Below are 14371 nucleotides of genomic sequence, written 5' to 3' on the forward strand. Positions count from 1 at the left end.
TGAGAACCCATTCATTTCTGTCTCTCTTTGAAGAGTTTGCAATAAAAAATCATGTGAGAACTATATGTATATATAATATAAACATTTTGATCATAGAAGGAAGATAAGTATGTATACTTTCAGCAAAAGCTTTTTAAACTTGATAAATTATGGTTCATAGAGTATTAATATTTACACTATAAGCAATATGTTATAATATCACAACCACCGCCAATGTGCCAATGCTAATATTTCTCTAATGTTCCAAATTTCTTTTTCATCTGCTTCCCACTTTGCTTGAAAATTAATTCTCTTTGGAGAGTCTAAGAGTTAGTTCACGTCATTATTCTCTCACCCATCACAATTTTAAAAGACTCTATTAATCAGAAGTTGAGAACCTGTGACCTAGATCCCTTGATATGTGATCTTACCATATACTATTTAGGGTAGATGTATAGAGATTAAGATCTAATTTATAGGAAAACTTCCTTGGTCTATTTGATCAAACAATGACTATGCATATTTTCTTACTTTTTTGAGATTACTTTGTAATATTTGAATTTATTTCCTATGCTTGTCCATGGGAAGAGTCTTAATGGTTTCTGAGTATTCTAGCATAATATGGAAGGGTTTTTTCTCTAAAGGCAGTGACATGATGATCTCCAATGCTTTGCAAAGGCCTTTCAGAGTGCAGTAGGTAAAACAGAAAATGAAGAAGGACACTAGAAAAAAGAGGGATGGTGGAGGAGGGAGAGAAAAAGAGAGAGAAAAGAAAAAGATATGACATGTTTGTTTGTAGAAGGTCTGCAATCTAGGTTGGGAGCTGTCATAAGGAAATAGTTTAGACTTAAAAAGCATCTATAGTAGATTAAATAGTAAATTTGGATATCTAGAAATGTTGGTAGAGTGTAGAAGAAAGACTGGTAAGCTCCATGCTGATTTCTCAGTAGAACTAGCACTAAGGTATGTAAGTCCTAAAGGCCAGAATGCGTAGCTATCAGAAACATTCATTTTTTTCCATAGGCCTTAGAAATGGCAGAGCTAACAGCACGAATTTCCCAGCTGGAGATGGCTCGACAGAAGAAAGAGAGTGAAGCTGTTGAATGGCAGACAAAGGTAAGATGCAGTAAAACATTATAGGGAATGTCACATGTATAAAATCCAGTTTTTTAGATTCCTTAGGTTGTGGCTCCCCATTTTTATTCTTTCCTGTGAAAAGAAGCTAAAGGCTTTTTTCTAATACTTAGCAGAATTTTCCAGTACACCCAGGGAAATTTGTAGACTTGTTTTTATTGTATAGCTTAGATAAATGAGGATCAGATAGATGCAATAATTTTGCTTACCCAGCATCTTTCTTTATTTTAAATTATCTTTATTTAAACACCATGATTACAAATATGATTGTAGTTGTATGATTTCAGTCATGTAAAGAACAGCCCCCTTCACCAGTGCAACATTCCCACCACCAATGTCCCAAATCTTCCTCCTCCCCACCCCACTTCCACCTGTACTCTAAACAGGCTTTCCACTTCCCTCATTCATTCACATTGTTAGGATACTTCTCGATGTAGTTATTTCTCTAACTGCACTCATCACACTTTGTGTTGAGCTTCATGTCAAGGGCTGCGCCTTCCATCTTTCTATTACTGGACCCTTCTAGGCAGAAATAAGATAACCGCAACTTAACTTGATTTGCCTGCTAGCTCTTTTTCTTCTCCTTCAACTTGACAGGCTCAGATGGTGCAGGAAGACTTGGAGAAGATTCGTGCTGAGCTTAAGTCTGCCATGAGTACTCCTCATGTAGCAGAGCCTGCTGAGAATGAACAGGACGAGCAGGATGAGAATGGAGCAGAGGCCAGTGCTGACCTGCGGGCTGATGCTATGGCCAAGGATCGCAGTGAGGAAGAACGAACTACTGAAGCAGAGAAAAATGAACGTGTGCAGAAGCACTTGAAGGTAAATACTGTCCTCAAAGCTTAAGGGTAACTAGTACATTAACTCAGTAACGCATTTCCTTCCCGAGATTATAGTTAAAGTATAGGGAGAGGAATCTCAGTGCTGTATTAGGAAAATGTGCCTTTCTAAAATGAAAGCTTTAGTAATAATCAGACAAAGGGTATTATGTTGCTTTTGTTTTTGTGCTGGTAAAACTCAATCCTCTACTCATGCTTTATTTTTCTGTATTGAGAAAATATTTAGCTACCATAAATCTCATTTGAACTTTGGCATATTATTTTAGTTTTAGGGAATACCTGTTAATTAGTCCTTGAAGTTTATGAGGTTTGTTTTACTCTCTCCCCCACTATAGTCCTTTGTACTGAAAATGACTCACAAAAAGTATGTGTATGTATGGGTGTAGAAAGTAGTGAGGGAGTGTACAAGGTATAGAAAGGTAGAAAGAGAGAAAGCCATTAACTCTTCATCCCCTTGTATCTTCATAGGCCCTTACTTCAGAGTTGGCCAATGCCTGCGATGAGTCCAAGAAGACTGTCAATGACATGATCCATGCTGAGAACATGAGACTGGGCCGAGACAAATATAAGACCCTTCGCCAGATCCGGCAGGGCAACACTAAGCAGCGCATTGATGAATTTGAATCCATGTAAAGAGCTTCCAACCTCTAGAGGCCCTCTTCCTACTCTCTTGCCTTCAAATTTCTATACTCTTGCTAACACTGTGTTGTAATCATTAAATACCTGTAGTCATGCCAAGCACTCTGTAGTACATTAATGGACAATACCTAGCCTGTCAGCCCTCACTTATCTCAAGAGGCAGAGAATTGCCCTACGCTAGTGAGATTGGTAATTCTTTTTTCAAGTTTGCTAGAAGACACCAATTTCTCAGTTAAAAGGCTCTTCCCACTTGATTTTATAAGCACAATTATATTTTTCTCTTTTTCTTTGGGAATGTAATATGGAGTACATTAGTTCCCCTATTTTACTCCACATATTTTTAGGCTTCTGTTCCATTTTATTCTTGTCCCCAAATTTCCTTAAATTAAAATGTATGCATACCCTAAAATTCAACCAGCTATATCATGAACTCATGCCAAAGGGATGACATATTCACATTTTATTTTAGCATTTTTACTGCCAAGTGTCTCAAGCCACTTCTCTAGTTAGGGATATTTGGGCAATAGCTCCTGTTAAGAGTCATGTAGACTCAATTGACTATTGGTGAGTTGGTTGAAGAACTGAGTTTAGTAAGAAATTCATGATCTGCAATCCATATTTACTTAAACTTTTAGGTGCCTAATTGACCCTGACATTACCTACCAGGAGATGAATGGCCCTTGTCTCTGTATGACAAATCTTATTTAAACTAGGTTTTGCCATCATCTGTGCTATCTTGAACCATAAATAAATGAACTGTTGGAGTTTGTGGCTTGATCCCTTACATATCACCACAACTTGCTCTAAACTTAGAAAAAAGCCTCTTCATTCTCTGTTTCATGTTTGCTCTTTTGCTGCTTTCTAAAAGTACTATGTATTATATTGATATGCAACTGTTTATTGTCACTGCATTTCTTGATAATAAAATTTTATAAGGATTCTTGGGGGAAAGGATCATTTTGGCCTCATTTACTTACTACCCCCCACATACAGAAATCATATGTTTGTTATAAAATAATATTTTTCAAAATATTCATGTACAATCAATCACTATACAATTGATTTCTAAATCAGTAGGTATTGGTTTTATTATTATTTACTATTTTTATTTTCTGTAAATTCAATATTCCCAATGATCATATTGTCTTACTATAAAGTGCTTTCAGTCCAGAATCTGTTAGCTTTCATCCCTCAACATTCATTCCCTATTCCCAGCTTTGGGAGTCTTCTATGCATTGTTGTGAATTTTATTGAATCTTCAGAATAAAATGGCCTATATTAACTAAAATGAAATTTGAAATTGTGGGATTATTCGATGTTTTTAAAGGCAGTAACCTAAACCCAAAGAGGCTGGGGAGAAAACTTACATTTCATTTCAGTCTTTATGTATTTTAATAAGAGGATTAAAATTGGTTTTCAAGAGTTTTGTGCTCAATCCATGTTATATTTCAGTGCCAATAAAATTTAGGATGACTTTATTGTGTGTAGGTAGTTTGTGTGGCATGAGTGGGCAGCTATAAGTTTATATATAACTATAATTATATTCTGAACCACCTTCTAGCTAAATTTTCACTTTATATTCATTTCAGTTTTGTGGAGAATGATAGTATACACTAATTTTTATTTATCTTTGAGGCCACACCCAGTAGTATACAAGGTTTGCTCCTGGCTCTGCATTCACTAATGATAGCTGGCAGCTCAGGGAGACATGAGTGTTGCCAGGGATCAAACATTGGTCAGCAGCATACAAGGCTTGTAACCTATCCACAGTAATATCTCTCCTGCCCAACTACCATCATTTTTCTTTTATTATTTTTTGGGGGCCACATCCAGTGATGCTCAGGAGTTACTCCTGGCTCTGCTTAAAAATTACTCCTGGCAGATTCAGGGGACCATATGGAAAGCTGGGGATCAAACACAGGTCAGCTGCATGCAAGGTATATACCCTCCCCACTGTGCTATTGCTACAGTCTCTACCCTCATTATTAAAAAAATGATAATGATCTATAAAAGATGAATAATTGTCCAAGATTTTCTATTCTTTCTACTGTATCAGGCTAATGTTTCAATATAAGATGGGGCCTCTTGTATATTAAGCATGTAAAACTCCTGGATTTACTTGACAGTAGGGTTTTGGGAACATCTTAATAGTATATTTCTAGAGTTTGGGAGTGATGAAGCACTCCTATTCTACCTCCTTCTCACTTAATGTAGTTCAAATGAAGACCAAATATCACCTATTGTGCAGAAGGTGTGAAGGAGTGTCATAGTAAGTATGAAGGATGCATGTATGTGGAGAAATTGTTGGAGAATTATTTATGGTTTAGAATATATCAAATTTATGGTCTCAATAGTTTTCTTCAAAGTTCAGATAAGAAAAAATAGATCAATAAAGGCTTCCCAACTGTCACTGTTAGAGTCAAGAATAGATAAGTAATTCCTTTATTATGATGTCATATCAAAGAGATAAAGGACTTATCTGAGATATTTAAATATTTTATTTAAACCATTGTGAATTACAAAACTATTCATAGTTGGGTCTTAGACATACAATGTTTCAGAACCAATCCCGTGTGTCAACCTCCCTACACTAATGTACTTGGCATCACATGCCACCACCTCCATCCCAACCTGCCATTGTAACAGGACCGTTTTTTATTTTAGTTAAAGTTTGGGTCTTGTGATTGTATTGTTGTTGAGTTTGGCTTGGATATTTAGTTTTGTACTTTCTTAACACTACCAATGCACCTGAGACCCCTTGGCCCCAGTCTCCCCCTTCCTTTTATACTTGACTTTTTCCTCCTTGACTCAATCTTATTTCTCCCCCTCACTGTGGGTCCTACAGTGTTCTGGACACCACCCCCATTTAAACCATTCCATTTCTATATGCAGTTATTCTAAGTACCACATATAAGTGATATCATTCTGTATTTATCATTCTTCTGGTTTATTCATTTAACATAATATCTTCGAGTATTATCCATCTTTCAGAAAATTACATGATTGCATCCTTTTTACAGCTAGACAGTATTTCAGTAAAACATCATCATGATCCACTCATCTATTGTTGGGCACCTAGGTTGATTCCAACTCTTTTCTTTTTCTTTCTTTTTTGATTCCAACTCTTACCATTTGTCAACTTTTAATCAGTGCCAAGATGAATAGCATTGTGCATACATCTTTTTGTATGTGTGTTTTTCTATCCTGGGGTTATAGACCCAAAAGTTGGATTGCCAGATCATTAGGGCAGTTTGATTCTGAGTTTACTGAGAAACCTCCGTTGAGTTATCCATAGGGAATGGACCAGGCAGCAGTCCCACAGTCTATGGATACGTTTCATTTTCTTTTCTTTTGCAAGATCAAAAAGAATTTCTTTTTTTAAATATCTTTATTTATACAATTTTATTACAAACATGATTATAGTTGGGATTAAGTCATATAGAGAACACCCCCTTCACCAGTGCAATATTCCCATCACCAATGCCTAAAATCTCCCACCTCCCTACCCCCCAACTGTATTTGAGACAGGCTTTCTACTTCCCTCATTCATTCACGTTGTTATGTTAGTTGTCAATGTAGTTATTTCTTTTTTTTCCTGTATGTTTTACCTTTATTTTTTTAATTAGCTTTATTTAAACACCGGGATTACAAATATAATTGTACTTGTATGATTACAGTCATATAAAGAACACCCCCCTTCACCAGTGCAGGATTCCCACCACCAATTTCCCAGATCTACCCACTCCCCACCCCACCCACACCTGTACTCTAAACAGGCTTTCTTTTTTCCTCATTCATTCACATTGTTATGATAGTTTTCAGTGTAGTTATTTCTCTAACTGCACTTATCATTCTATGTGGTGAACTTCATGTCATTAGCTGCACCTACATGGGAGGATGAGGAGAAGTAAGGGTTGGGACTGAGGCAGTAAAATATTAGAAATGAGCTTTGTAGGGCAGTATCAAGTTCTCAATACAAGATGGATATTATGGATATATAGAATATATGCACACAATAATATCAATATGAAAAAAAAGAGAAAAAATTTCCACTGACTGTCCCAATATAAACCAGTGCTAGAACAGTCTGCCCTCCTCCCAGAGTGCATTCCCTTTAGTGTAGGGAGAGATAGGGGGAAAGCCTGTTGACCCTATAGAGTCCACCTAGACCAGTGTCCAGGGAAAGACTGAAGTCTAGGGGAGAAAAACCCTATACCTGGCAAGGGCTGGTCTCTAGAATCAAGGATGAAATCGGAAGCCAGATGTCTGCCCGCTATCCTCCCCACGCACCTCCCCCCTGGAGTACGGAGGGAGGGGGGAACCTGCGGACCACTAAGGACCACTAAGAGTCCACCTGAACCCACTTCTGGCCATCTGAGCTGGCACCCAGGGAAGGCCTGGAGTCAGGGGAAAAAGACAAGGATGGCTGGGGGCCTGCCAAGCCTCCCAGCACTCCCCAGGCTGGGGAGAAAGGTTCTGGTATGGGGCTTCCCCAAACCCTATACCTGGCAAGAGCTGGTCTCCAGAATCCAAGAGGAAACCGGAAGCCAGATGTCTGCCTGCCCTCCTCCCCATGCACCTCTCCCCTGGAGTACGGAGGGAGGGGGGAACCTGAAGACCACTAAGAGTCCACCTGAACCCACTTCTGGCCATCTGAGCTGGCACCCAGGGAAGGCCTGGAGTCAGGGGAAAAAGACAAGGATGGCTGGGGGCCTGCCAAGCCTCCCAGCACTCCCCAGGCTAGGGAGAAAGGTCAATGTAGTTATTTCTTTAACTGCACTCAGCACTCTTTGTGGTGAACTTCATATCATGAACTGGAACTTCCAGCCCTTGATTGTCTTTGACAATTATTACAAAAATGCCTTTTGTTTTTCATAAAATCCATAGAGGAGTGCGACTACTCTGTGTCTATCTCCCTCTGACTAATTTCACTCAGCACAATAGATTCCATGTACATCCATGTATAGGAAAATTTCATGACTTCATCTCTCCTGAAGGCTGCATAATATTTCATTGTATATATGTACCACAATTTCTGTAGCCATTCATCTGCTGAAGGCATCTTGGTTATTTCCAGAATCTAGCTATTGTAAATAGCACTGCTATGAATATTGCTGTGAGGAAGAGACTTTTGAATTGTATTTTTGTGTTCCTAGGGTATATACCTAGGAGTGCTATAGATAGATAATGGGAGCTCAATTTCCAGTTTTTGGAGGAATCTCCATATTGTTATCCATAAAGGCTGGACTGGACTGCATTCCCACCAGCAGTGAATAAGAGTTCCTTTCCACATCCCCTCCTGCATGGATTGTTCTTGTTCTTTGTGATATGTGCCAGTTTGTATGGTGTGAGATGATACATCATTGTTATTTTAATTTGCATCTCCCTGATGATTAGTGATGTGGAGCATTTTTCAAGTGTCTTTTGGTCATTTATATTTCTTTGACAAAGTATCTGTTCGTTTCTTCTCTCAATTTTTGATGGGATTAGGTGTTTTTGTCTTGTAAATTTCTGTCAGTACCTTGTATATTTTGGATATTACCCCCCTATCTGGTGATATTGGGTGAATAATTTCTCCCATTCATTGGTGGCTCTTGTATCCTAGGCACTATTTTCTTTGAGGTGCAGAAGCTTCTCAGCTTAATATAGTCCCATCTGTTTATCTCTGCTTCCACTTGTTTGAAGAGTGCTGTTTGCTTCTTGAAGGTGCCTTTAGACTCAATGTCAAGGAGTGTTTTACCTATGTGTTGTTCTATATACCTTATGGATTCAGGTCTGAAATCAAGGTCTTTAATCCATTTGGATTTGACATTTATACATGGTGTTAGCTGGAGGTCAGAGTTCGCTTATTAGCAAGCGTCTAACCAGTTGTGCCAACACCACTTATTGAAGAGGCTTTCCTTGCTCCATTTAGGATTTTTTGCCCCTATATCAAAAATTAAGTGATTGCATGTCTGGGGGGCATTCTCTGAGTACTCTAGCCTATGACACTAATTTGAGGATCTGTCTTTATTCCAATACCATGCTGTTTTGATAATTATTGCTTTACAATACAATTTAAAATTTGGGGAAATTAATGCTTCTCATATTATTTTCCTCAAAGATTGCTTTAGTTATTCGTGGGTGTTTATTGTTTCAAATGTATTTCAGGTGTGTTTGATCCACTTTTTGAAAAATCAATTGGGTATCTTTAGAGGAATTGCTTAAATCTGTACAATGCTTTGGGAATTATTGCCATTTTAATGAACTAATGCTGCCAATCCATGAGCAGGGTATTTGTTTCAATTACCACATGTCCTCCCTTATTTCTAGAAGCAGGGTTTTATAGTATTCTTTGTATAAGTCCTTTACATCTTTAGTCAAGTTGACTCCAAGATATTTGAGTTTGTGTGAAACTAATGTGAATGGGGTTGTTTTCTTAATGTTCATTTCTTTTCTATCATTATTGGTGTATAAAAAGGCCATTGATTTTTGTATCCTGCCACATTGCTATATGAATCTATTGTTTCTAGAAGCTTTTTGGTAGAGTCTGTATGATTTTCTAAATATAGTATTATGCCATCTACAAACAGTGAAAGCTTGACTTCTTCCTTGCCTCTGGATGCCCTTGATATCTTTTTCTTGCCTAATCATTATTGCAAGTATTTCCAGTACTATGTTGAAAAGCAGTGTTGAGAGGACAGCCTTGTTTTATACCAGAATTTAGAGGAAAGGCTTTTATTTCTCCATTGAGGACAATATTTGCCATTGGTTTGTGGTAGATGGCCTTCTTTATATTGAGATAGGTTCCTTTCTTTACCATCTTGCTGAGAGTTCTTACCAAGAATGTGTGTTGGACCTTATCAAATGATTTCTCTGCATTTATTTTATGTACATGTGGTTTTAATTTTTCTTGATAGTGATATTTGGTATTTTGTTGATTGATTTACAGAATTTAAACTATCCTTGCATTCCTGGGATGAAACCTACTTGATTGTAGTGAATGACCTTCTTGATGAGGCATTGGATCCTATTTACCAGAATTTTGTTTATGATCTTTGGATCTGTGTTCATCAGAAATATTAATCTGTAATTTTCTTTTTTGTCAGCATCTCTGTCTGGTATTGGTATCAAGGTGAAGTTGGCTTCATAAACCTATTTGGAAGTGTTGCGGTTTTACAATTTCATGAAAAAGCATGACCAGTATTGGTAGTAGTTCCTCTTGAAAGGTTTGAAAGAATTAGTTATTGAATTCATCTTGGCCCAGCCTTTAGTTTTTGTGCATTTAATTACCATTTTACTTTTCTCAATAGTGATGGGGGTGTTTATATATGCTACATCCTCCTTGTTCAACCATGGAAGATTATGAGTCCAAGAATTTATCCATTTCTCCCAGGTTCTCATGTTTAGTGCCATAGAGTTTCTCAAAGAAGTTTCTGATTGTCCTTTGGATCTCTGCAATATCTGTAGTGATCTCCCTCTTTATTTCTAACACATGTTATCAAGTTTTCCCTGTCTTTCTTGTGAGTTTTGCCAGTGGTCTATCATTCTTCTTTATTTTTTCAAAGAACCAACTTTTGACTTCATTGATTTTTTTAGATTTTTTTTATTTGAAATACAACTTTATTCTGATTCTAAAAAGGAATGGGAATGACAGTAACAAACAATATTTCACCACTGAATGTTGTGATGTGATCGCAGCTGTCTTAGAAACTCAAAATGGAGACAACTGCAGTTTCAACACAGCTAAATATGCGGTCAAAAAAAAAGAGGTTTTTTTCCCTTAAACTGCCACATTCACTCTGAAGCCCATTCATCTCCTTCAGCATCCCAAAGATTAAGCACATGTTCTGGTTAGCTATATAATAAAGTGGCAAACACGCGGCACCACTGATATCACAGGACAGTTGCCTATAAAACTAGTCTTCTGACGCTGGGGCTCCCGTTCCTTCTCCTCACAGGTCGTCGTCCTCATCCGGGAGAGCCGTTGTCTGGGCGACTTCTAAATAGTGCTCATACTGTGCTGCCAAAGCGGGATCCATGACCACCTCTGGGGGCGCAAGCGCAGGCATGGCAACAAACTCCAAGTTAGGATCTCCAATCAGTTTTCTAGCGAGCCAGAGGAAGGGCTTTTCAAAGTTGTAGTTACTTTTGGCAGAGATGTCATAGTACTGAAGATTTTTCTTCCGGTGGAAGACAATAGACTTGGCCTTAACTTTCCGGTCCTTAATGTCCACTTTGTTGCCACACAGCACGATGGGGATATTCTCACAGACACGAACAAGATCTCTATGCCAGTTAGGCACGTTCTTATAAGTCACTCTGGATGTCACATCAAACATTATAATAGCACATTGAGCTTGGATGTAGTAGCCATCCCGCAGGCCCCCAAACTTCTCCTGGCCCGGCGTGTCCCACCCGTTGAACTTGATGGGGCCGCGGTTGGTGTGGAAGACGGGTGCACCTCCATGCCCAGAGTGGCGACATCTCTCCGGTCAGATGGCGTTTCACGAAGGTGGTCTTGCCGGTGCCGCTGTGGCCCACAAGCACTAGCTTGAACTGGACTTGGGGTTCCCCTTGGGCGGCCATGCCGAGGTGTTGCACACGCGTCTCCGCCCCAATGAGCGCCGAGGGCTGGAGGGAAGATGGCGGAAGCGGGATTCCGATTTTTTTAGATTTTTTTTTTTTGATTTCCACTTAATTGATTTCTGCTCTAAGCTTTGTTATTTACTTTTGTCTCCTATTTTTGGTTTCTTTTGTTGATCATTTTCTTTTTTTGTTTTGTTTTGTTTTTGTTTTTGTTTTGGTTTTTGGGTCACACCTGGCTGTGCTCAGGGGTTACTTCTGGATGGTCTGCTCAGAAATAGCTCCTGGCAGGCACAGGGGACCATATGGGACACCGGGAGAACCAACCACCTTTGGTCCTGGATCGGCTGCTTGCAAGGCAAACGCCGTATCTCTCCGGGCCCTGTTGATCATTTTCTAATTTATTAGCTGTGTCATTGAGCTATTCAGGTTTGCCCTATCTTCCTTCTGATGTGTGCATACAAAGCTATAAATTTTCCTCTCAGTATTGCTTTTGATGTTTCTCATAGAGTGATAGTTTGTGTCTTCATTGTCATTTGTTTCCAGAAAAGTTTTGATTTCCTCTTTGATTTTATCTCGGCCCCACTGTTTGTTCACTAGCAGATTCTTTGATTCCCAGTTGTTAAAGTTTTTCTTCTGTGTCACTTTGTAGTTCATATCTAATTTCAGAGCCTTTTGGTCAGCGAAGGTAGCCTGCAAAATTTCTATCCTCTTGATTTTATGGAGGTATATTTTATGTGTCAGCATGTGTTTGATGCTGGAGAATGACCCATGTACATTGGAGAAGAATGTGTATCCAGGTTTCTGCGGATGGAGTGTCTTATATCTACAAGGTTTCTTTCTTCCATTTCTCTTTTCAGGGGAAGTATATTTTCGTTGGGTTTCAGTTTGGTTGACTTATCAAGTATTGACAGGGCCGTGTTGAGGTCTCCCACAATTATTGTGTTATTATTGATGTCTTCTTTCAAATTTGTCAATAATTTTATTAGATGATTTACTGGCCTCTCATTGGGTGCATATATGTTTAGTAGTCTGATTTCTTCCTATTGCACTTATCCCTTGATTGGTAGTGTCAATATAGTAGCTCTTAAGACTTATTAGTCATAAAAACTCTTAGGTAATGGGGCCAGAGTGTTTACCTCGCATGCAGATGATTCAAAATGAATAGTGGTTTGAATCCCGGCATTCTATATGGTCCCCCATGTCTTCCAGGAGCTATTTCTGAACTCAGAGCCAGGAGTAATCCCTTAGAACTGCCGGGTGTGACCCCTTCCCCCAAAATACTCTCAGGTAAGCACAAAATAGAGAAAATGTGGAGGATGCTTAGTTAACCAAAAGAAAAATCGAATGAAAATGCAAACAAATAAGAAAGCAGAAAAGAGGAAACTACAAGCAGATATGAAACAAGTAAAAAATGGTAGATGGTGAAAAAAATAAAGCCTTTGCTATAAGATCTGGCAGAAAGCAATGTTGCCCTCTCTCGCCACTCCTATTTAAATTTATTTGAAATAATAAGTTCCATGAATAACTAAAGCGATTTTTGAAAAAAAGAAGATCGGAATCATTATTTGATGCAGCCAATGATGATCATTTATGAGTATGATGTGCACATCTCCCAATTGCTAGGTTGCTTTTTGTTTAATTTAAAATTTTTGTTTTATATCTGAGGTGAAGTTATTACTTATAGAGAAGAGAATTAAAAGACACTTCCTCAAGTGTAGAAAGTGGGTGACAGAGTTACATAATGTATGCTCTATATGTTCTATACTTTTTATGGTTTTAGAATCAATACTAAAAATGTATTCAAATGTAAATTAATTTTTAATGTTATTATATAGTGACCAAGTGTCATTTCTTTGCTTGTGGTTTCAAGTTTCCCTGACATTTGTTGAAAACATTTCACTTTATCTATTATATGGTTTTCTCTCCTTTAGAATATCTCTTTTTATATATAAAATGTATTTATATTTATATAACACACATATATAACATATTTATGTTACATTTTAATGACATGAGAAAGGTATGGCTGAAGTAGTGAACTAAAGACAGCTCAGGATATAATGTTGTCTTCCTAGTTTTACAAATTTTATTTATTTTAACTGGAAATGTAATTAATTCAACAGTTTATAAAGATACTTTACTGAATTTGGCACAATAATTTAGTCTCCAAATGTGAAAGAATCACCCACATAGAAACATTTTTTAGGAGATAGTGCCAAATGTGGTTGGATTGCTAATTAAATGTTATTAAGATTTTCCATTTTACTACTCTTCCTAGTCCAAAAGGTGGAGGGATTTATGCATACTTTTAAAGGCAAGTAAGACTACTATCAGTATTGGTATAAATTTAAGGTCTGACTGTTGCTTTTTTAAGTCTTTAGGTAAAATATATTAGTTCATGAAACTTCATTTTCTTGATTTGTCTCACCTGGAGGCATGAATAGCTGAACATTATAAAGCAGGGGTCTCAAATTTGTGGCCCGCGGACCATTTGCACCCCTCCGTACAACATTTTGTGGCCCTGCCCTAGAGAAATCTTTTTGTTTTGTTTTGTTTTAGTTGTTTGGTCACACCCCCCAATGTTCAAGGCTTACTACTGACTTTGCACTCAAGGATTACCCAGACTTTGACTCCTGCGGCCCCCAGGTAAATTAAATTTGAGACCCCTGTTATAAAGTGATCTGAATGATTAAATAATCTAATGAAGATTCTAGCACAAATTTAATAGTTGTTGACCAAAGAATGGCCTTCTGTATTTAAGTAGTGAACTTCTGCAAAAGAAGAATATCTATGATTCTGTATTTAAGTAGTGTACTTCAGCAAAAGAAGAATATCTATCATTGAGGAGATGTGAGAGATAAGTGAGGGATGATGAGAGAATAAACCTTGGTGTTTAAAGATATAACTGAATACTGTATATGATACTATCTTCTTAGAAGAAAGATAATTTATGGGAAAGTTTATAATAAACAATTTGATAAGATATGTTTGATAACATAAGTTAAAAGTGAGCTAGCTTCCATCCTTACACCTTTTATTTTCTATGAAGAAATAACTATCATAACCATTTTACTCCTGATACGCTTTGGAATACCAGTTACAGTCATTAAACTTATTAGAGTTGATAAGTTTATATTATGTGGTTAGCAAATATTGATATCAAGGACAATGAATCCAGTTCAATTTCAGTGTGGATCATTTACGATTTTTAT

At 37.7% G+C, this 14371-nt stretch overlaps 1 protein-coding gene and 1 pseudogene across 1 annotated transcript in view; one reads left to right on the plus strand and one right to left on the minus strand.

The window, feature by feature from the left end:
- Positions 1 to 2668, plus strand: part of MSN (moesin) — a 123410-nt gene extending 120742 nt beyond the window's left edge. Inside the window, exons 11-13 of the mRNA XM_049767246.1 lie at positions 1003 to 1095; positions 1711 to 1935; positions 2421 to 2668. Coding sequence (XP_049623203.1) covers positions 1003 to 1095; positions 1711 to 1935; positions 2421 to 2585 — 483 coding nt within the window. The 3' untranslated portion in view covers positions 2586 to 2668. The remainder of the gene's footprint in view (positions 1 to 1002; positions 1096 to 1710; positions 1936 to 2420) is intronic.
- A 7525-nt stretch (positions 2669 to 10193) lies between these two features.
- LOC125999274 (GTP-binding nuclear protein Ran-like) lies at positions 10194 to 11214 on the minus strand (annotated as a pseudogene).
- Positions 11215 to 14371: the final 3157 nt, after the last annotated feature.

This window comes from Suncus etruscus, chromosome X (assembly GCF_024139225.1).
Source record: "Suncus etruscus isolate mSunEtr1 chromosome X, mSunEtr1.pri.cur, whole genome shotgun sequence".
Classification (NCBI taxonomy): domain Eukaryota; kingdom Metazoa; phylum Chordata; class Mammalia; order Eulipotyphla; family Soricidae; genus Suncus; species Suncus etruscus.